Consider the following 25,163-nt stretch of genomic DNA (forward strand, 5'->3'; position numbering starts at 1 on the left):
AGGTTTAGGATTCCCTAAAGTTGGAATTACCCCTTTTTTTTTTAGAAATACCCTCTGTGCACAGCTTTACCAGGTACAGGAAACTGTCCTCCGTAAAATACACTGCACACACACGAACATTTGAGTTGTACTGTTCTGGAACACTGTTGTAAATAAATACTAACCACCGATTCCTAATTGCGTCCACTTTCGGAAGTCCAAAGCTTTTCCTTTCGCATAGAAACACAGAGCGTCTCCACAACATGGCGGCGACATCCCTATGACGATAACTGAAGCCACGCCCTCTTTCTTTGCGTATGCATTTGGGCGGCATTATGCAAATGTTTTCATCTAGTGACGTAGCTCGGTGAGGGAGAATTCGATCGAGGGGTTTTAGCTAGGTCTGGATCTGCCTTCTCTTTTAGATAGAATAAGGGCGTTTTCACACCTGAAAGTCCGCACCAAGGTCCGAACCAAAGCTCACGTTTTGATACATTTTATACTTTCAGAAAGTTTTGGTTTGGTTTCACACTGCAATTATGCGAGCACACTAAAGAACTTTACGTGACATACTTGCGTCCTGTCGTCATCATCTATGTGGGTTGCATCTTGACATTGATTGGTTGTGTAAATGGACGTGCGTCTGACGTCAGCGTGTTGTCAATTCGGCGGGTAACTTTGACAACATGAATGAACAGACGCATATCGTTGCAACTATATTGTTATTTTTATGCCATAATTACCTGCAGCACCAACTATACACAAGGCTAGTTCAAATTCGCCAAATGAACGTCCTCGTCGTGCGAACATTTTATCGAGTTGACTTCTTATGTCATCAGACCATATTTCAATTAAAAACCTCGTCTCCTCTCCCCATGTGTTACCACCGTACCACGGCTCATTTTTCCTGCCACCTTCTGTTTTTTCGGCTATGCGGGAACTACCGGAACTTCCTGTAAAAGGTCTGAAAGTCCGAACCATACAGAAATGCTTTCACACTAGAAACAAACCAAACCTTTGTTCAGTTTGATCCGGACCGAGACTACCTCTTTTCGTCGGACCAAATTTCATCTGTTTGGTCCGGACCGTGGTCCGGGGGAGGTTTCACACCTGTAATTTTGATTCGGACCAAACTGAAAAGTCCGAAAGTCCGGACCAAACAAGGTAGGTGTGAAAGGGCCCTAAATCTTCTTGTGGGAGACTTTGAGCTTTGTAGATATTATACATGCACAAACAGACACAACACACCAAAGAAAAAGGAAAACATGAAAATGTATCATATGACCCCTTTAAACTGTCTGATTTTAAATAAAAAAGTAGTAAGCTGGTTAAATCAGTTATTTTACTATTATTTATATACTATTATTTATTAATATTTTAAATTCACGTTTGTCAAAGTCAAATATATACAGATTCGAAATTATTCAACCCCCCTTGCAAATCAGATTTATTGGCAAAATTTACAGACTTTAAAGACACAAAGCTGTTTGCAATTACCAAAATCAAACAAAAGTAATTGAAATAGCTCAACACAACAAAAGTTTCAAGTAGTTTCCCCAAATTCAACAAAAAAAATGCAACTTTTAATGACTTCTACAATCTCAAAATGATTCAACCCCTTCATGGCAAGCATCTTCATTACTTAGTAGAACATTTCTTTGCTGTTATGACCTGCTGCAAACGAGATGTGTAACCAGACACCATTCAAGCCCATTTCCAATCCGTCGAGATCGCGGCACCAATCAGAAACGTTGGGGCGGGCTTTACACGATGACGACAGCACAGCCACGGTGAAGCAGATTTTGTACATTTACAAAGATGGGTGCCGCCGTGGAACTAGGGCTGTGACGGTTATAGTTGAACACCGTCATTAGAACTCTATAACCACCAAAACCGTGCTATTAAAATATTTTTTTCACAAATTTTTTTTATCATAGAGAATGTTTAAATACTAATATCAGCTTAGGAGGGAAACGGAGGCGGAGTTAGTGGTGCTTCGGAGGCTGCCACTGCTGGAGATGATTCGGGAGAGGTCTGTGCACCCCCCCTCCCAAGAAGAGAAATCTCGGAGATCTCCTTAATAAACGGAGGTCTGAAATCTCTGCCCCTTTACCGATCAGAGCGCGCGCTGACACGGAGTAAAGCCTTGTTTATACTCGACGCGTCCGCACGAGCGCGAAGGTGCGCGCGGCAAAAATGACGCGTTCGGTGCGCAAGGCCGGCCCCATTTCGCTTGGCTGTGTGCACGGCTTTTTTTGTAACAGCTCGCTCGGCGCTGCGTCCGAGGATGAACGACTTCAAGCCGAATCTGCCCGAGCATGAACGTCTCACCGCACCGGCACCCAGTTTGCACGTCTAAATTGCAAAGTTCATTGCAAAGTTTTTTTTTTGTTAAGGTTTTGTTTACTGTGTGTGATTTATTTAAGGGAAAGCACATTCACTTCTGTTGTCTTGCTGTTCATTTTAAATAAACGTAGAGCAAGTAGCTAATCAGTGTCTGCTCGTTTATTCAAACTAAGTTGTTCTATAACAGACGAACGTCGCTCTGCATACGTCCTCCATCGCTCTGATTGGTTTTAGGTCTATCCAATTGCACCCAGAGGCGTTTGAGCTACATCCGTTGGTGACGCCCCTTTGGAAATGATGCGTCTATGAAGCTTTGCCAGACCATAACTCAGTTACAACTGAGAATGGTCTGGTTTTAACCAGGCTACCAGTTCAGTAATATTCTTGGGTTTGCACGCTGCAAACGCCTTCAAATCCCACCAGAGATTTTCAATGGGGTTCAAGTCAGGTGACTGTGATGGCCACTGTAGAATCTTCCAGGACTTCTTCTGCTACCAAGCCTTGGTGGAATTTGAGATATGCTTGGGATCATTGTCCTGTTGGAAGGTCTAATGAGGCCCAAGCTTCAGCTTCCTCACTGACGGCATGACGTTTTGTCCTTGGATTTCCTGATACTTCAATTAATCCATCTTGCCTTCCACATGCTGCAGGTTTCCAGTGCCAGAGGATGCAAAGCAGCCCCAGAGCATCACTGAGACACAACATGATTAACTGTAGCCGGAGTGTTCTTTTGAGCGCATGCTTCATTCTTCTTCCTCCAGACATACCGCTGATCCATAGGGACGAAAAGTGCCATGCTTTTGAGTCAACAGTGGTGTGTGTCTTGGAGTTCTAGCTCAAGCACACCTGGTGCAACTAATGAAGCCCTTGATTAGTTGCATCAGGTGTGCTCGAGACAACACCGGTTTTGCAGATATGTGCTGTTGTGAGGGATTATATTCAGGGGGTTGAATAATTTTGAAACTGCGGAAGTCATTAAGTTGCATTTTCATTGAATTTGGGGAAAAACGCTTGTTGTGTTGAGCAATTTCAATTACTTTTGTTTGATTTGTTCATTGCAAACGGCTGAAAGTCTGTACATTTTGCCAACAAACCTGATTTGCAACGGGGGTTGAATAATTTCGATTACAACTGTACATATACACACACACATAAAATCATTCTGGAAGAGTGAAAAGAGGGAGATTAACAAATAGTAGATAAAAGTCAACATGAAAAGGCATTTGCAACCAATTTTACATCTGTGACATTTTCAAATGATATTCAAGTAGAAAAAAACTGTAGGACAGGGCCTTTTATGCATTGGGAGATGCTTTTGACATTTTTATTAGTTTTTTTAAAATGTCTCTATAGCTATACTTTGCTATATTTGGTACTTATTTCAGTTAAACCCCTTTTTACACAGCGCGCTGATCCCGGAAAATTGCCATAAAGTTGCCAGAGTGCCTTCTGTGTGAACACAAACACATCCCGGGATAGAGAAATCGCAGATCATAAGTAAACTTAAGACGCTGCAGACATTACATGACACATTGATGTCATGTGTCTTTACGGGATCTTTACGGGATGTGTGTGAACGCACGCACAGATTCCGGAAAATCACTGGCAGTGTAAATGAACCAAAAATCAAACGATCCCGGGTCAAATTCTGGGACACATTATCAGTATATTTGCGGGAATCTCTGTGTGAAAGGGGCTTAGAAGCCAAGGTAGATTTTTCTTCAAATATTTCTGGTTACAATATCTGAATTGAGTGATTTTGTGAACAGCCAAAAACTTTTGAGTATAGAGCAGAACTACAAGTCTGATTGAATTTATTAGCGAGGGAAAAAAATTACCAAGCATGAAAAGTGGAGGTGATAAAATGCACTTAAGAGCTTCACAGAAGCCCAAAATCCCTCCAAGCTTTTGCCCATAGTCTGAACCGGTTAGAAGTGATGTCATGACCACCTCTCAGCCAATCATGACCCTTAGAGGAACAATTTAATCAAGCTGGTTCCAGGGGGACTGATGTCTCAGCTCAATAAAGCGTTTCTCCAAAAACACATCTGCATGAGCGACTGATTTATCAGTGCCCAGAATGGCCAGTGTCCTGGGGGACTGTGTCCTGTCAACCCGATTGCTGGCTATTTCTGGGAAAGTGTTTGGGTCCCTAGTCATGTCCTTACTTATTCTTGTTAAACTAGCAGCCGCTTAGAGACTGCTCTCTCAGTGAGAATGAACTGAAGATCTCCGGTGCACTGCATTGACCCCGACTGAGGCTCAATGCCAATGTACTAAAAGACATCTATAATAAATAAAAAAAGCAGACAACAGGGAAAAAGGAGAAATCGGTCAATAGTAGATTAGGAGTAATAGTAGATAAGACTAATTCAGAATAGTCTGAAAAGGGATTTGCAACCCATTTTACGTCAGTGACATATTTCCAAAATATATTAAAAGTAGAAGAAAATGCCGGGCCAGATTTTATCCATTGGGAAATGACAAGACCTGCATTGAAGCTAAATAATTGTTCGTCTAATGGTAAACATTAGTGTAGGTGATGTCAGCTGAAAGGGAATGTTAAATCCTTAAAAATAGTGAAATATTGAATATATTGTATGAAAATATTTGAATACATTAAATGATATAACATGTACTGATGAATAATGCATAATAAGAGCACAGTGTACTAGTTTGGGGCCATTTCACCGATTCACTAATCTTGACTTCAACTGGTATATAAAATGTCATCCTGTACAATCTACAGACCTATTTTTTACATTCAAGGTGGCTCAGATATGGTGCTTTTCTACGTTAAATATACCTCAGTGATGAAGAAAAAAAATCCCACAATAACATACATCATCTCATGACTGCAGGGTTGACGCTGGTCTCACTTCGTCTGGCAGCAGAATGATGTATGTAATGCAGCTAACAGCACTGGCTCACTTAATAGATAGTTAATAGAGAGATCACTCTTGCATTAGAAGCCTTGAACATCCACCCAGTTCATGCAGTAAAAGCAGACACGATATAAAGCCAAGGAGAGGTTCTGTGTGCAGTTCAAGTAGACTCATTATTTGAATGAGCTGCCACTTTGTTGGATGCCTATGGAAGCTTGTTTCCACCACTGAATAAAAAAACATTTATAATAATTGCGACTTTTTATCTCACAATTGCGAGATATGAAGTCAGAATTGTGAGAAATAAAGGCGCGATTGCGAGATATAAAGTCGCAATTCTGAAAAATAAAGTCGCAATTGCGAGATATAAAGTCGCAATTATGAGAAATAAAGTCGCAATTGCGAGATATAAAGTCGCAATTATGAGAAATAAAGTCGCAATTGCGAGAAAAAAAGACAGAATTGCGACTTTTTATCACAATTCTCACTTTTTTCTCACAATTCTCACTTATTTCTCACAATTGCGAGTTTACATCTCGCAATTATCACTTTATAACACATAATTGCGAGTTTATATCTCGAAATTCTGACATCTTTTTTCAGAATTTTGAAAAATTTTTGTGTGAGGTTTGTGTGCTTGTTGTGTGTTTGTTATTGTATGGTCTTGGAGTTCTGTTGTGTTTGAGGTATTCATGTTCTGCAGAACAGGAACCTGCTGAAAATCAGTTTTATACTGAGTCAGGCCCGATTGCTCTTAATCTTTTCCTGTTTAAATAAATAAATAAATAAATAAATAAATAAATAAATAAAAAAGAATTGTGAGATATAAACTTGTAATTGCGAGTTATCAGGCCAATTCTAAGGGGGAAAAAAGACTAACTTTTCTGACTTTATAACACACCATTGCGACTTTATTTCACGCAATTCTGACTTTATATCTCGCAATTCTGAGAATTGTGAGATAAAAAGTCGCAATTACCTTTTTTATTTTTCATTCTGTGGCGGAAACAAGCTTCCATATATGTCAGTTTATCAGAACTAAACCTATAAAATGTTATATAAAATGTCAAGTAAAGCAACAGTTTGTCATTACACATGTATGTTTATATCTTGGATCTTGGCCAGAACATTCTGCAAAGTGGTGATAGTCAACATGCATGTTACGGTTTAGCAATGCAAGTGATGTTTTTTTTTTACGTGTAACATACGTGTTGACTGACACACCCTGACCTCATGCACCAACAACTCATGCTTTGGCTTGACAAGTATCTGATGAGTTTCTACTCACTTGTTGAGATAAATGCGTTTCTCAGTGAATTGTCCGGCGCCGTAGGTGGGGTCCTCGTAGGGTTCGTTCTGCACCACCTCCACTCCCTCTCCTCTCTCGCTCTGCTCGTGGCTGTGCTTGCTGATCATGTACAGCTGGCCAATCCTGTACTAGAGACACAGACCCAAAACAGTCAGGACCTCCATGTTCAAGTCAAGTAAAACATGACATATTGTAACCACAAATTAAGCCCAAAGTAGTAAAGGCTTTTTACGCCTATGCATGGTGTCGACTTATGTATTTGTAGATGGCTTTTCTTAAAGCATACTAAAAACACCACATAGACATTTAAACAACATTAAAACATTTATTTTCACCATTGGGGGACTCTTAACCAGCAAGAGTACACTGGTCAGCCAGCTTCACCAGCTAGATCAGAATAACCCAACCACTGGAATTCATGCTGGTCATCTCTTTTGTTTGCAATGCTCATTTTCCACAATCCAGTCAACTCTAAATAAACTAAATCAAGTCTCGACCCACATTTTTTCTAGTTATATAGCCGTTCCACTTGTGAACCAGGCCTACTTTTCTTTACTATTATTATGTATATCCAAGGAGTTGCAGACTTTAAGCACACTTATAAAGTTGCATCAAGTTATAGATACGATTTCAGATCCATCCCGTCCTAAATGTCACATAACTTTGGCCACTTTATATGCAAGTAACATTGTCTACTGTTAATTGCCAAAATAACCTGTAATGTGGACCAGATTAAGATTAGAAATAGCCTTCGGCCCACCACAGGAACAAGTTCCAGCCCATATCACAAGTCACTGGAAGTTTACCGCAGCCTCACAATCACAAGGGTTATTCTCTGCCTGATACAGGATGCAGTATCATAAGTTTTGGAGTGTATGACAGCTGTGACATCTGCTTATCTGTGTGAACAGAACAGGCCTCGGGCATCTGTTCAGCTTTCTGCATCTACTGCCACACTGGAGACACGCAATGATCCTTATCAAGCCAGTCATACATGCGGAGTATGACCACAGCCCTGCAGGCTCATGCGGTTATATTTATAGGTAAATTATCAGAAATGACGTATTTCTCATTTTAAAGCCCTCAGGCTGGGTTAAAAAACAGTCAGTGTGTGTGCCGAACCAAGATGAACATCTTTGCAATCTTAGTCAAAATAAATATCTTGGTAGGCAAAGTGTTCCGGTGAACATCTCTAGCAAGTACTAGATTCCCGTTTCTTCTTTTCCTTTAGTGCTACTATATATATATATATATATATGTCTTTGATATCAACAGAACATTCAAAATATTGTTAGCCTGATGTACTTGTGCAGTTTCTGTGGCCCATCTTGAACTTGAACCTCAGTTTGTAAAATAAAAAAGCAAAAATAAATTATATTAATGCACTTAAATCCAAGTTTACATGATCATGACATTCGGAAGCTCTTTATTTTACAATCCTGTTCCACATGTACTTACTATGCACTCATTATAGTGATTACAATAACTGTAATAACTAGGTACTAACCCTGAACCTACCCTTAAGCCTATTTAGAACTAAAGGATGGGTAAAAATTGTCTAGATCTGTGTCACATTTATGTTCAGCAAATGTTCTCGAGCGAAATCCAGTCATTTTAAAAGGAATCCACACCACTGGGAAATTACCGCAAGGGTAAAAGATTCCCCATTAGGTTCAAGTTGTTGAAGTCCTTCGATCTGTTGACCAACATAAAGTAGCTTGATTTGAAAATAAACTGTATTTGAAAGTGAGCTGTGTTTTATACATTGCTACATACACTATTGAGAACGTAGCGTAGCAATGTACAAACACAAAATTGTTAATGTGAGTGCACTTATAGAGAGATAGAAAACGCCAACACAGACCAAGTGTGTAAATCCTACCTGGATGAAACAGAATTGCAAAAACAATGACTGTTCCCAAACAAGTTTCCTAAACAGTCTCACTACAAACTCACATTATTGGTTGAGCTAGTGCTGCTGTGACGGGTTAAACAAACAGAGCAATGTTTCGAAACCATTATAGAAAAACCAAAAAGCCACATTGATTTTTTTTATGTGGTTTTTTTTTAATGGAAATAGATCTACAAAATGCTTGCTTGTAGTTCTTTTTTCACAATAAGCTAGGATAGGAAAAAGTATTTTAACATTTTTATAACAAATTAGACACTTCACCTTTTAGTTGCTCTTATCCTAGATACCCAGCATTTCACGACCAGCCATAATTCCTCTTACAGAAGAAATGACACTTCAAACATTCAAATTCGATGCCTAATGAAACCCCTGTGTGCTACACACAACTATCAGTTTAATCTCCTCTCTCCCCTGAAGCATGCCATACTCACCTTCACCTCCATTCATCTGAGCTTTTTTAAAAACACCACGACCCTTTGTTTGATTAATGAGATATTGTCCTCATTGTTATCATCTGAAACCCAATTAAAGCTGCAGAAAAAGCGAGGGAACAAGAGCAGCTATGGAGTTCAAGTGGTGGTGAATAATTCATCGCTACCACTTTTCACTTTGCGTGTGACGGACAGGCGTGAGGAGAGATGAGTGGACGGACAGACTGCATGAGAGTGCATTAAGTGTTGGTGGTGAAATGACATTTTAAAAATAAATAAATGAGGTAGGGATAGAGAAGTGTGTGCTTTGCACATCCCCCAGGCAACTGCTTGATCTTCTTTGATGGCAAACTTGAGTCTTTTTTTGTTCTTTAAAGCGCAACTAGTATCAGCCACAGCAGCACTCCGTTACCTGCAGAGTGCCTGTGTTTCATGCGAATAGATATACTTAAATGGCGAGTCATTAGATTGTGCAGTCAGGCTGCTCTTTGAGAGCTCTTGAGGGCTGCCCTGATTGTGTTGGGGAGATAAAACTGTGGTTTTGTTAATACTGAAAAACCTCTCTCGGGCACACTGAAGAAAGACTTCAATCACAAGCACAGAGAGGTTTGTGCGCTGTAGTGAACTGACTACAGTATGTGTCAACAGCATGTTCGAAAGGAATTTGAGTGGTGTGTCTTAATGCAAAACTTCTCACCAGGGTCGCCACTTTTAACATGATGCAAGGTTGTGATGGTGATGTGAATTAGGGGTTGATAAGGTATTGCTAGAGTGCTCTTGGTTGTGGATAGGGCATTGCTGAGATGTTCTGGGTTGTTACTAGAGCATTGATTGGGAGTTTTGGGTAAGTGCTAATGCATTGTTGGGGTACTCTGGGTTGTTGACAGGGCATTACTAAGGTGTTCTGGGTTGTTGATAGGGCATTACTAAGGTGTTCTGGGTTGTTGATAGGGCATTGTTGAGGTGTTCTTTGTTGTTGCACAGGCATTTGGTGTTCTGGTTTGTTGCTAGGGTACTTAGAAGGTTTTTTTGTGTGGGTACTAAGGAATTACAGGGGTACTCTAGGTTGTTGATAGGACATTGCTAAGGTGTTCTTGGTTGTTGCATGGGCATTGAGTGTTCTGGGTTGTTGATAGGCCACTGATAAGGTGTTTTGGGTGGGTGCTAAGGCATTACTGGGGTGTTCTGGGTTGTTGATAGGCCACTGATAGGGTGTTTTGGGGGGGGGTGCTAAGGCATTACTGGCGTACTCTAGGTTGTTAAAAGGGCATTGCTAAGGTGTTCTTGGTTGTTGCACGGGCATTGAGTGTTCTGGGTTGTTGATAGGGCACTGATAGGGTGTTTTGGGTGGGCCACTGTCCTGCAGAGTTTAGCTCCAACCCTGAAAAAACCCCTCCCGTCTATAGCCTCAGTAATCCTGAAGACATTGATTAGCTTTTTCAGGTGTGTTTGGTTAGGTTTGGAGCTAAACTCAGCAGGACAGCAGCACTCCAGGACCGACATTGCCCATCCCTGTACTAGGGCACTGATATGGTGTTTTGGGTGAGTGCTTAGGGTTACGGGAATGTTCCTGGTTGTTGCCCAGGCATTGGGTGTTCTGGGCTGTTGCTAGGGCATTGATAGGGTGATTTGTATGGGAGCTGAGGCATTGTTAGGGTATGCTGGTGTAACCCCTCCCCCCGGGTCCTACTCGGCCCGCTCCGAGCGGGCCTTGAACCCGGGTCTCCGGCATGAGAGTCAGGTGCTCTAACAAGGAGGCTAAAGACTGCAGCCTCTAGCGTCTGTCAGCCTATTGAGATCAGAGGAGTGAGGTTTACTTGCACAGCAACTACTAGCTGGCCTCCGTTACACTGGGTTGTTGATAAAGCATTGATAGGGTGCTTTGGATGTCTTGATACTGCATGATTTGAGATATAATTTATGCCAATACCACGATGTGGGTTACATGCAAAACTTATGATATGGGTATTGATATTAATGTATTGATCAGTAGTACATTGAAAAATGACCACATCTATATATTAATGCTTAATAAAACAAAAGGTTATGGCTGGACTACTGCTACTATTGTATTACTGTATTATTGTAAAATATATTTGTTTGTTATATATATATATATAAAAGTTAAATATATATATATATATATATATATAAATAAGGGAGAGTTCACCCCAAAAATATTTACTCACCCTTGCCATCCCATGTATATATATATATATATATATATATATATATATATATATATATATACATACATGGGATGGCAAGGGTGAGTAAATAATGAAATCATTTTTGGGGTGAACTATCCTTTTAAAGTTACAGTGCCAAAAACAAAAGTTTGTTCAAGCTGCAAATGCTCGATTTCTTTGTTGTTCCATTCTGAAATACACTCACCTAAAGGGTTATTAGGAACACCTGTTCAATTTCTCATTAATGCAATTATCTAATCAACCAATCACATGGCAGTAGCTTCAATGCATTTAGGGGTGTGGTCCTGGTCAAGACAATCTCCTGAACTCCAAACTGAATGTCAGAATGGGAATGAAAGGTGATTTAAGCAATTTAGAGCGTGGCATGGTTGTTGGTGCCAGACGGGCCGGTCTGAGTATTTCACAATCTGCTCAGTTACTGGGATTTTCACGCACAGCCATTTCTAGGGTTTACAAAGAATGGTGTGAAAAGGGAAAAACATCCAGTATGCGGCAGTCCTGTGGGCGAAAATGCCTTGTTGATGCTAGAGGTCAGAGGAGAATGGGCCGACTGATTCAAGCTGATAGAAGAGCAACTTTGACTGAAATAACCACTCGTTACAACCGAGGTATGCAGCAAAGCATTTGTGAAGCCACAACACGCACAACCTTGAGGCGGATGGGCTACAACAGCAGAAGACCCCACCGGGTACCACTCATCTCCACTACAAATAGGAAAAAGACGCTACAATTTGCAAGAGCTCACCAAAATTGGACAGTTGAACACTGTAAAAATGTTGCCTGGTCTGATGAGTCTCGATTTCTGTTGAGACATTCAGATGGTAGAGTCAGAATTTGGCGTTAACAGAATGAGAACATGGATCCATCATATCTTGTTACCACTGTGCAGGATGGTGGTGGTGGTGTAATGGTGTGGGGGATGTTTTCTTGGCACACTTTAGGCCCCTTAGTGCCAATTGGGCATCGTTTAAATGCCACGGCCTACCTGAGCATTGTTTCTGACCATGTCCATCCCTTTATGGCCACCATGTACCCATCCTCTGATGGCTACTTCCAGCAGGATAATGCACCATGTCACAAAGCTCGAATCATTTCAAATTGGTTTCTTGAACATGACAATGAGTTCACTGTACTAAAATGGCCCCCACAGTCACCAGGTCTCAACCCAATAGAGCATCTTTGGGATGTGGTGGAACAGGAGCTTTGTGCCCTGGATGTGCATCCCACAAATCTCCATCAACTGCAAGATGCTATCCTATCAATATGGGCCAACATTTCTAAAGAATGCATTCAGCACCTTGTTGAATCAATGCCACGTAGAATTAAGGCAGTTCTGAAGGCGAAAGGGGGTCAAACAGTATTAGTATGGTGTTCCTAATACTCCTTTAGGTGAGTGTATGTCAGAGTGCAATTCATAATGCAATTGTACATTGTATTCTCAGCATTGCGACAATGCCATTAGTTTTTTTTTTTCTATTCTATAGTCTATGGTTTATCTTTTAGGTCAACTACTGTCATTTCAGAACAACAGTTTGAATAGCTGCAACCTCAGTGACAAGAACTTTCTCTTGGTTGCCCGTTCGATTGCCAGAACACACACACAAAGTGCAGAGGCACTTGAATACAAACACTTTAGAAAAGCTCCCCCCCACCCCTCCTCAATATATTGTCAAAGAAAGCGCTATTGAGAAGACAAAGTGAATGACTGTATCTCGGGCAACAGGCTGTTGAGAGTAGGCGAGCAATGGTAACAGATGACTGTAGAGCCATTATCTACACAATACTCCTCAGACTCCACTATATCATTAACCCATGATAAACCATTAAGCTGTATTAATAAGTAATCCATTTATCGGTTGAATTCCTGAAATATTTAAAAAAAATAAAAATAAAATAAAAAAAAAACTGTCATGTGCTGCAATAACACTTAGGGCAACCAAAGTTTGAATCTTTCCAGATCCTGTTCCTCTCTGAAGATGTGAAATATAGTGCATAACTGGTATGGACCACTTTCATGTTGCTTTTTTGGTATTTGTGGAAACATGACAGTCGCAGTTCCCATAAAGGAAAAAAGCACTCTAGACGTTCTGCCTGACATCTCAATGGAAAACAAAGCAGAATGAGTTTGGAGCGACATGATGGTGGAAAAATGACAGAATTGTAACATTTTTGCCAACTATTCTTTAAGACAGCACCAGACCCATGAGTTTAACCGACATTGACAAGCATTTCACAAAAACCTCAGGCTCTGTTATTAAAGAAGAAACAAACACTGTTTACCGGAGCCATTGCTGCCTGGGTGATAATTGTGCTCTCCTTTCCGAGGAGAGATAACACTTTGATTTTAAACCAATACCTCACACTTAACCACCCAGAGAGATGTGAACCGTTTATTTAACAATGCTAAGCAGCCTCTATCAGATGAAGGGGGGCTAATCAAACAGAAACTGATCTTCTAGAAAGCTCAATCAAAACAAAGAGCAAAACAGTTTCTTATCAACCCACGCAAGGTACATGCTGTACATGTGCCAAAACAAGCTCTATATTTATTACTGTAAAGGTACCATGACATTAGATATATATAGAATACATAATGAATACCATATTCCTGTACCATGGTCAGAAACACAGTAAGCAAGTGTGTGTAATTGTTATAAAATATGTAATTGGTCCAGTCCAACACCATCCCCCCTTCTCAGTAGCCCTGAACATGGTATTTACATAGCAACCCAAGGTACTTTACCATGCTATTACTATGCTACATATCTGGGGGGAAAAACATGCTATTTTCATGATGCCATTGTACTTTTTTAACATGGAAAGCTTCAATATTTGCAGTCTATTGAACAGACTTAATGTCTCAAAACACACTCTCGTGGAAATTTGTAACTATTTTAAGTTTTGGTTGTGAATTCGAATGAGTTCGTACAATCTCATTTGCTAATTTTTGTACAATCTGCTTAAATCCCACTGAGGGTGTAGGGGTGGATCTAAAAATCTTATGAATAGTATGAATAAAACAGTTTTGTATCCTAATAATATCGGGATGCATATTTCTGTTAGACCTTTGGTTTAGAGGCATAGTTCACCAAAAAACTGAACGATCTGTCCTCATTTACTCACTCTCATGTTGTTCCAGACCTTTTTCTTCAGTAGAACAAAAGATATTTTGACTTTTTTTTTTTGGACCCCATTGACTTTCATTGTATGAACAAAAACAGTAGATCTGTTCTTCAAAATACATTCTTTTCGGTTCCACAGAAGAAATAAAGGGCAAATTCCAAACAGTGTTTTTGAGCCTTTGAAGGGCACTTGGGGAAGTGGACATCATAAATACCTTTACCAAGGGCCCTTCCACAAGTCCGTTAGCAAAGGGATCTTTAATAGTAGGTAAATATGACAACCTGCAGAGTCCACAGAAGAGACAGCAAGTTTTAAAGTTGAAATCAAAGTGGGGGCAAAACACACACAAACACAAAATAAAACAGCATATTTTAAAAACGACAAATAATATAAGAAATTCCTGTTCTAAGAACAGCTAATGGGGTGACGGGTGCAGCGCTGCATTTTCACAGTATAATTTCAGGTGAAGATAATGAGGAAATTGTTGTCTTGCATTGCTCCTTTCGCCAAGTGCGTTCCACATGGCTTCATTATGAGACGCAAGTGCCCTGCTCTCTCCACAGTCCCCACTTCAAGGGCTCTGGCCTTCAGAGTAAGTATGGCATACGGATGCTCACTTCTGATTGGAATTCACCCAAATCATGAGCTAATGGTGACAGAATGGTTATTTTTGGTTGAACTATCTCTGGTCTCCCAGCCTGACCAGCTCCGATGGAGAAAACGTGTACGAAGAAAGAAAATGGGGTCCATTTTGACTTCTTGTTTTTTGGCTAAAAAAAGACATCATGCTTTAATCCCCATTCATTTATTACAAGAGTCATCATCTCTGTAGAAGTGTCAAAGCAAGAGGTTTCAAGGTCTAATAACCACTTAAAATGGTGTTGTTAGCCCAAAGCATTCTGGGTAAAAAAAAAATGAATTCGACAGCAGTGATTATTTAGGATATCCTAGCCACCTCAGTGTTGATTAGATCAAATTCAAGCCCACCGGCGGAGTTTGACAGAGGAAGCATTGGGGGCTGTATTTATGAGACAGCATCCGGTGTTTGCACGTGTGTGATTGATAGTGTTGCCGTGAGCCTGGGGTGAGCAATGTGTTCTTAACGCGATTCAACATTAGCGTCCGTGGTGATGGCAGGGTGAAAGAACGACGCAGGATGATACAGGAACAGGGGGAGGGGCTGAAAGGAGGAGCTGAGAGAGGAGACCCTGGCAAGGTGCCCTTTTTCCAGGACTAGTGGAGTGACTGTCAGGTAAATGATTGGAGGTTCTGGGCACATCGGCTGCTGTTATCTCCACCTCATCCATCACTGCTGGAGAGAGTGCAGCCTCAGCGCTAGCGCAGCATAAAACACGGGTCAATGGAGTGTCAGGGGAATATATGGGAGAATGAGAGTGTGTGTTTATGGGCGTTTCCTCAGCTATGGGCACTTTCGGCCCTGTGGACTTTTAGAAATTAGCACTCTAGAAAACGCTTAAAACGTACTTGTTAAAGACACAATGCAATCAACGTAATCTTTAAATCAAAATATCTTCCCTCCCTCTTACAGCTCTTCTCTTCTCTGATGATGATGATGTGTTTACTGGCGTGAGGGCGGGGCAACCTGTCACTCACATGAGATCAGCCAATAGCAAACCACAACCATCCAATCAAATCCACATGGACAAAATCAAGCCCCGCCCTACATCTGTTCTTGTTCGAGAAGCCGTTTCACTCTGATATACGTCACAATAGGGAAGAAAAGACTATCGCAACTCTTACTGTTTTTTTTTTATGTGTCCTCCAGTGGACATATATATATATTTGTCGCAGGTGAATTCGATCGCATTTTTCAGAACCAGCAATCTCAATCAACGTAGTTGGTTCTCATTGGTTCTCACATGTAAAGGGAACATGCTTGAGCTTCTGTTTAGCGCAACTGTGTGTGAGTTGATGAATGTGAATAAAAGCCTAAATTAAATATGTTCATCATATAAAGCGATCGAGTCTCTTCAGAAAATTTGGACTAAACCGCTCAGTTCATATGGATTAGTTGTATGATCTCTTTATGAGCGTTTTGAAGCAAGTTGTGTAGACTGTTAGCCTGGCTGCCAGCCCGAACCCCGCCCACAACAATTTTTGGTCGGGAAGTTCGGTCTGGACTCGATCCATTGAGGAGTAATTATGATCAGTCAAAAAATGTTCGGACCAATCAAATTGCCAGGGCGGGTTTTATACGATGATTGACAGATGAGGTGCAGTTACGTAATCCTCACGTCACCAAAGAGCACTTGGGTTGAATTCGATTACAACAAAATTCTGCCGCTGGAGAATTGAGATTTCACGAGTTCACACTTACAAATAAGTCAGATAGAATAAATGCGTATATGACGTGCTGTCCGAGGAGAGGGCTTCGTGATAGGTATTGAGTATGACGAAGTCAGGCTAGTAGACTGTCATTGGATGGACAGAAATTGCTCAGATTTTATTAAAAAGATCTTCATTTGTGTTCTGAAGATGAACGAAAGTCTTAGGTTTGGAATGACATGAGGGTGAATAATTCATGATAATTTAAACTTTGGGGTGAACTTTCCCTTTAAAGCACATTTCATAGCTAACATTTTATGCATCACAAATTTGAACAATTAAATAATATTTTCACTCTCTTTGCAAAAAAACAAATAAAACCGATTGATTGAAAAATTATGCACAAAAATAATCTCTGAGAACAGATTATTTTTGTGCATAATTTTTCAATCTGTTTCGTTTGTTTTTTTGCAAGTCTTTAACTTGAGTTCTTTATACATCCCATCTGATATTTCATCTTAAATCACACCAAAGGAGGGTAGTCGTAGTTGTACTGCATATATCGTATACAGTATATTATATTGTTACCCAATTCATTTTAACAATAAATATTGAAATGTTCTGTGATTACTTAAGTAGCCTAATAATTCATATTTCATATGATACATATTCATATTTTAAGAATGAAGGTCTGGGACAAAGATAAAACAATGTCTATGAATAAAAGAAACAGTAGACTGTAGTTGAAAGTAGCAAAAATAAATGAAGATATTAAAAAAAAATCCAAAACTATCTTATTGTGACCTTCACATAACAAAAAGTTGTGAATATGTTAATTAGAAAATAATAATTCCTAATTATTATTATAATTATATATTATATTAATTATAATATATAATTATGGGACATAATAGTGCCCAAAGCTGAAACGAGACCCGTGTGTGTGTGTGTGTGTGTGTGTGTGTGTGTGTGTGTGTAAGGCTGAGGGTGTGAATGTCGCACAAGACATCGCAGTGTTCGCAAATGACGCAAGCAAACGTGTTAATGAACGTTTCTGAGAGAAAGAGAGGAACACAATTACACAAGTAACAGCATGCTTGCTTCTCACATATATGTGCTTTCATGACCACAGTGTGTCCATAAGACAAAGAAAACCATCTATCAAAGTGGTTCTCAACTGGTTTTGCTTATTATAACAGAAACTTTTAATGTACAACGTTTTTTTGCCTAGACTGGAATAGCCCTTACAAAATCTAAATTACAGACACAAACCCCGTTTATCTCCATTGCAAGTCAACCGGTATTTAATGGCATTTGGGTTGTATCCGCCGTTAGCTTGTGTAATTTTGTTCATGGTTTTCAAGGATGAGGACCTGTCCATGTTGACACCCTAATGATAGGCTACACACGTGACTTTCTTTCTTCAGTTAAAAACACAAAAGGAGAAGCTTAGCAGCTGTTTTCCATGAGAGTGAATTGGGACGCAACCTGTAACGCTCCAATAAAAATGGACAAAAAGCAAACAAAAGCATCATGGATGTAGTAGACATGTGCACTAAATGCCAAGTCTTCTTCATCACATGACCTTTGTTTGTGATGATTTACATACATTTCAGCATGTTTCCCCACACAAAGCTATCGTGGCTTTGTCATATTACCATTCTGGACCATTCTTCGATTATGTTCATGTTGTTTTTGTCATTGTATTAAACATCTCCTTTTGTGTTCTACAGAAGAACGAACATCATATGGATTTGGACTAATATGGGGGTGAGGATTACATAATTTTCATTGTTGGGTGAACTTAACCCTTCATGCTACATAAAGAAGCTAGCACACCAAAACAGCTATGGTCTTATCAGCATGAGGGGGATGTCAGGAAATATTGAAATATTTTGAATGTGCTGAATGCTAAAGAGAACCATATCTTCACGATTACATTCTAAACGCTAGTTGCATGGCAACTATACATAGCAACTGTCAAGAGCCCAGGTAGACGCTCTGAGGGGTGTTTAGCATGTGATCTGTACGATCACTTCACACACAGATTCTTGTTTTACACGTTTACATGTCTATTTTCCCAGAAAGCACAGTGATTTCAGCCCTCACCATCAGGGGACAAAATGGGAAAAAAGGCAGTTTGTTTATCAATCTATTCCATCTCCTTTCACCTCCAGTGCAGTTTTCGTTTGTTCTCTAGTGCGCTCCTTTCTCAGATTCACCCTCCAATCCTGTGTAATTCCTAAATAAAATTCCTATTCCTGTGATCAAAGCTGAATTTTCAGTGTCATTACTCCAGTCTTCAGTGTCAGAAATCATTGCTGCCCAAGAAACATTTGAGGAGCTCTTTTCCGAAACGCGATAAACGCCATTTAAAAAAAAAATTTTAGTTTGTCATGTCATTTTGCTGTGTTCTGAACCTATTCACTGCTCCATCAATGTTTCATGCCAAATCGCTATATTTCCTTGTTTAAAATGTACTGCAAGATGCAGTTCTTTTCCAAACCGCGATAAGTGCCAAACCTATTTTTAGCCTAAACGCGATAAATTCTCTCTCGACAAATCAGAATTCAGTGAGCGTTCTACGCAATCCAACATCGGCGCACTGAACAGAGGTTTGTTTATGTTCATTAATTCCTCAAAATGAGTGCTTTAAACGGTGATAACACTTTTGATGGCCTTGATGAGCCAGTGAGACCTACACCTGGGGTAGAAGCTGCTGCCAAAGGTTTCCGTTTATAATTTCTGCCAAAAATGGCATTCGACAACCAAGGAGCAAAAGTCGAATATCGTTCGAAAATTTTATTTTTATTAATCAACTGTTTTATGTGTGTCAGTGTCTGCAAAGATGAAATTGACAAACAGCATCTCTGTAGTGAACGCGCCTAGAGAGAAATGCATGTAATGGATTACATAATCAGAGAGTATGCGATTTATTTTAGTTTTTAATTGTTTCGTTTAAAGACATTTCAAGCTTTCTATATAGATATATTTATCATGACTCAGTGAGGCATACGCTGAATTTCGGTTAATTTATGATGAGATGCGCACCAGTTCACGTGCAATGCAAGTGACCACGCGGGCGCCTCCATGTCATTATTATATTGTCTATTTGCTTATTATTTATTAAATCCAGGCAATTGGTTGATGAAAAAAATTATTAAAATTAAGATACAATTTATACAAAACGAAATTCACTTTAAAGAAAGGCTTTCTACAAAACAAAACTTAATTAAGTGGCCAAAATCATCCATTTTTGGATATTTCTTTTGTGGATTTATATCGTTTTGAAGAAAAAAATTTTTACTTTGAATTTATCCTCAACAATATTGTTGTTTGATTTAATAATCATTGTTCAACATGTTCAGACTGAGGGAAAAAAAAACATTTTAACAGGCTAAATTGAATATTCACAAAATGTGTGGGTCTAGGTAAAAAAATTAATTTTCCTGAAAACTATTGAAATGGATTTATCGCGTTTGTTATCAATGTTGAAAACATTTATGCTGCTTCATATTTCTGTGGAAACCCTGACACATTTTTTTCCAGATTCTTTGATGAACAGAAAGTAAAAAACAGAAATCTTTTGTAACATTACAAATGTCTTTACTCTCATTTTCGATCCATTTAATTCATCCGCGTTGAATAAAAGCAATATGTTCTGACCCCAGTATGTGTTTTCACTAAATCGATAAGAGCCGCCTAATCGATAATGATTATGTATTATTGATTTGCATGATTGATTTGTGCTGATTATGGATGAGCACTGATCCAGGTGCAGATTCTCTGTTGGCAGGCCATGCAGTAGATGCATGAGAGTACGTGATCGTCTGCTTCTGTCTGTTTAAAAGAGAGTCGTCTCGTATCGGCTCTCATCTCAGTGAAACGACGAGGGAGAGTGTGAGGTTTGCGCTGCAGAGAGACTGTCAGTGTCACGGAACAAAAACGACAGACACTCTTCCCTTTCATTCCCCCTCTGACACGCGCACATTTATGCATATCAATGAGTGCGCAAGACGCCTCGTACATTACAGGCTCTGAATCTGACAGTAGTTTGTTACATAAGGTGGATCACTCACACTAAGCCGTACACTAGGTCAGTGTACTGTGTTAATATGAAAGAATTTCCTTATTGAAGTGTTTTAGCTGTATTTTGAATTACGCTTTGCATTATGTTGTGTTGTGCGGTTGAAGGAAATGTCTGTAAAATGGTTTTCGCTATTATCTGCTTTCCTACAGATTTGTTTTCTTACAGTGTGCATTTTCATGTAATGTTGCACAGTAGTACATGTAATACAATTATTAAATAAATCACAATTAAGCCAAGATGTTGTGAATGTGAATTTTTTAAAGTCCCCCTGTAGTCAATAATTGTATCAATTAAAACTCATCTTTGATCAACAAAATTACATATTTACAAAGTTTTTTTCCTTTAAAAATGTCTTCATGTCTTAAATAGCTGGAATGTAACTCTACACCCTTGCCTCATTTAGTATACGCGGTTCTATAAATATGCAAATGAGCCCCGTCTCCACTCACTCACTCCAGCTCAGAGATCCACTCGTTGACGATCACACGTTGATCTGATTGGTTACAAGGTAGTTTGTGACGTCAGAAACACCAGCGATTTCAAACCGTGTTTTTGAGACTGTCTTTGGTTCACTGCAGTTTTAAGGAGAAAATACTCAGCAATGCTGTCGACTTATGAATTCGCACATGGTTTGTCTTAAAGCATATTAAAAACACCAAATAGACATATAAACAACATTAAAAACTTTTTTAACACAGGGGGACTTTCACTGTTTTAAGCAGACGTCATTTTTCCCATGGTGCACAACTGGAAATTTAGTTTGGAAATACACTATTGTTCAAATGTTTGAGGTCAGTAAGATGTTTTTATGTTTTAAAAATTCTCTTCTGCTCACCAAGATGGCAATATTTGAATCAAAAATACAGTAAAAAAAACAGCAATATTTTGAAATATTAATACAATTTAAAATAACTTTTTTATTTGAATATGTTGAATATGTCTTCAAGAATATTAAAACCATTTTTTTCAGGAATATTTTAAATGAATAAAAATATATATTTTTTTAAATCGAAAGATTTTGAAACATTATTAATGTCTTTACTGTCACCTTTAATCAATTTATTGGATCCTTGTTAACCCTTAAATGCATGAATGTTTCGGCAATCATTATTACTTATCCGGGTCTTTAGAGAAAAACAAAACAAAAAGGGCAAACGAATTGACAAATTAAGGCTTCAATCAAGCAGTTCTTGCATGATCCGTTCATAAATCAAACTGATGCGGTTCTCACCGAGTCAATGATTCAAGCGCAACTGTTAACAGCTCAGTGGAGGGGAAGATTATCAGTGAAAGATCATCACATGAAAGACAAAAAATGAGCGAAGGAGAAGATGGTTGACAGCAACACTGAGAATACAATGCATGCTTGCGTTACCTTATGAATTACATTGTGATACACCGAGTTTGTGTAGCTTGAAGCGTTTGCGTTCACATAATTGTGTGAAGTAAAGCATGCAAAAACAGGGATCTCCACCGCAACATGCGCACATGCATTCTGATGATGTTTTAGTAGTGGTTCAGAGATCGAGGGGTCGGCCCTGCACACAGACTTTAATGAAGTCATTAACTCCGACAGCAAACAGCATGCATGCCCAACGCACTCGAATCAGCCCGCCGCCCAGCGGGGAGCATGTTTATTTTAAAACGTCAGATTGAATTCATTGACTTTCACTCTTGGTGGAAAACACCACTTACATTGCCGTAATTTCACTGTAATCCACTACTCTACACGGGTGCGATGTTCTCGTGGGAATGAAATGAGAAATGACTGTTTTCAATTACATTAGTTCAAAAACTACTACATGGAGGGTCTCAAATGACCTTGGACTGACGGGCATTGATAGTGAGTTGTAAGAAAAGTTGCAACCAGGGCTCAACCATAAAGGTGAAAGTCTGTCGTGATGCTCTTGTTGCTCTTGTGATTTTATGTCTAAAAAATGATTAATGGTTTTTTATAATGACTAATTAAAATTAGCCCATGATTTACTCACCCTGAAGCCATCCCATGTGTATATGACATTCTTCTTTCAGACGAATACAATTGGAGCTCTTCCAAGCTTTACAATGGCAGTGAATGGTCGTTTATGTTTTGAAAAGTGCATCTATCCATGATAAAAGTGCATCTATCCATGATAAAAGTGCATCTATCCATGATAAAAGTGCATCTATCCATGATAAAAGTCCATCTATCCATGATAAAAGTCCATCTATCCATGATAAAAGTCCATCTATCCATGATAAAAGTGCATCTATCCATAAAAATGCATCTATCCATGATAAAAGTGCATCTCTCCATGATAAAAGTGCATCTATCCATGATAAAAGTGCATCTATCCGATGCTATCACCCAGTTTTCATTAAAATTGTGGTTCAGCATAATACGAAAATATAAATTAGAGGCGGATCTCCCTCTACTTAGATGGATAGCTTATGACAGACACTTCACCCCGAATACTCTTGACCAGAGATTCCAGCAATGGAGACTGAATGGAATAACAGCACTGTGTACAGTAATGAAGGACGGGAATTTTATGAGTTTTGAAGAGATGAAACAAAACTTTACATTATACAATCAGGATCATTTCAGATACTTACAATTAAGGGATTTTTATATGAAGGAAGTAAAACCAAAAGCAAATCTGGGGGAAAACGGTATAATTAGAACTATAATAGGAATATACAACTCAAGGAAATACAGAATAATATCTACATTATACCAGCAACTGATGGAGAGGAAGGGAAATACAACGTCATATGTCAAGCAGAAGTGGGAAAAAGAGCTAGGTATGAATATATCTGAAGAAGACTGGTTACATATATGGAATACACAACAATCTACCACATCGTCTCGTATATGGAGGGAATTCTGTTGGAAAAATGTAATACGATTTTTCATTACACCTAAAATTAAGAGCAAATTTTTGTCAGTACCACAACCATGTTGGAGACAGTGTGGAGCGGTAAATGTAAACCATTCACATGTCTTTTGGCTCTGTCCTGTTATTACACAGTTTTGGGAGGATGTCCACTTGGTTATTGTTGAAATCTTGGGTTATGATATACCCAAGTCATGTTCAGTGCTGTATTTTGGTAATATGGAAAGAAACATTGTGTCAAGAGAAGATCGATACCTGTTTAAAATTTTGTTAGCAGCATGTAAAAAGGCCATTACGAAAAGATGGTACAAGCCGGACCCCCCAACACGAGATGAATGGCTGAAACTAGTGTCTGAAATAAGTGTAATGGAATGGTTGACTCATAAGATAAGAGTTCAAGAGGATCAATGCGCAAATAATTGGGGAAAATGGACTGTATTTACATCCCAACGACAAGAAGAGGTCTGAAGTTGATGTATCTCATTCACTAAATTGTAATGTTTAGGTGATCCAGATTGTTCCTTTTTTTTTTCTTTTTTTTTTTCGTTGGTTTGTGTTTGTTTGTTTTACTAATTATAATTTTTGTATATATGTGATGAAACTATAAAAAATAAAGTATAAAAAAAAAAAAAAAAAAAAAAAAAGTGCATCTATCCATGATAAAAATGCATCTATCCATGATAAAAGTGCATCTATCCATGATAAAAGTGCATCTATCCATGATAAAAGTGCATCTATCCATGATAAAAGTGCATCTATCCATGATAAAAATGCATCTATCCATGATAAAAGTGCATCTCTCCATGATAAAAGTGCATCTATCCATGATAAAAGTGCATCTCTCCATGATAAAAGTGCATCTATCCATAAAAGTGCATCTATCCATGATAAAAGTCCATCTATCCATGATAAAAGTGCATCTCTCCATGATAAAAGTGCATCTATCCATGATAAAAGTGCATCTCTCCATGATAAAAGTCCATCTATCCATCATAAAAGTGCATCTATCCATAAAAGTGCATCTATCCATGATAAAAGTGCATCTCTCCATGATGAAAGTGCATCTATCCATGATAAAAGTGCATCTCTCCATGAAAAAAGTGCATCTATCCATGATGAAAGTCCATCTATCCATGATAAAAGTGCATCTATCCATGATAAAAGTGCATCTATCCATAAAAGTGCATCTATCCATGATAAAAGTCCATCTATCCATAAAAGTGCATCTCTCCATGATAAAAGTGCATCTATCCATAAAACTGCATCTATCCATGATAAAAGTCCATCTATCCATAAAAGTGCATCTCTCCATGATAAAAGTGCATCTATCCATAAAAGTGCATCTATCCATGATAAAAGTGCATCTATCCATAAAAGTGCATCTATCCATGATAAAAGTGCATCTATCCATAAAAGTGCATCTATCCATGATAAAAGTGCATCTATCCATAAAAATGCATCTATCCATGATAAAAGTGCATCTATCCATAAAAATGCATCTATCCATGATAAAAGTGCATCTATCCATGCATCTATCCATGATAAAAGTGCATCTATCCATGCATCTATCCATGATAAAAGTGCATCTCTCCATGATAAAAGTGCATCTCTCCATGATAAAAGTGCATCTCTCCATGATAAAAGTGCATCTCTCCATGATAAAAGTGCATCTCTCCATGATAAAAGTGCATCTCTCCATGATAAAAGTGCATCTAT

General features: G+C 38.9%; 1 protein-coding gene across 1 annotated transcript in view; it reads right to left on the reverse strand.

The window, feature by feature from the left end:
- The window catches only part of pitpnc1a (phosphatidylinositol transfer protein cytoplasmic 1a), a 102,608-nt gene that overhangs the window by 32,637 nt on the left and 44,808 nt on the right, over window positions 1–25,163 (reverse strand). The window contains exon 2 of the mRNA XM_056251354.1: window positions 6,499–6,647. Coding sequence (XP_056107329.1) covers window positions 6,499–6,647 — 149 coding nt within the window. The remainder of the gene's footprint in view (window positions 1–6,498; window positions 6,648–25,163) is intronic.

Source organism: Rhinichthys klamathensis, unplaced genomic scaffold (assembly GCF_029890125.1).
Source record: "Rhinichthys klamathensis goyatoka isolate OS25496 unplaced genomic scaffold, OSU_Roscu_1.1 h1tg000004l_1, whole genome shotgun sequence".
In the NCBI taxonomy this organism is placed as follows: domain Eukaryota; kingdom Metazoa; phylum Chordata; class Actinopteri; order Cypriniformes; family Leuciscidae; genus Rhinichthys; species Rhinichthys klamathensis.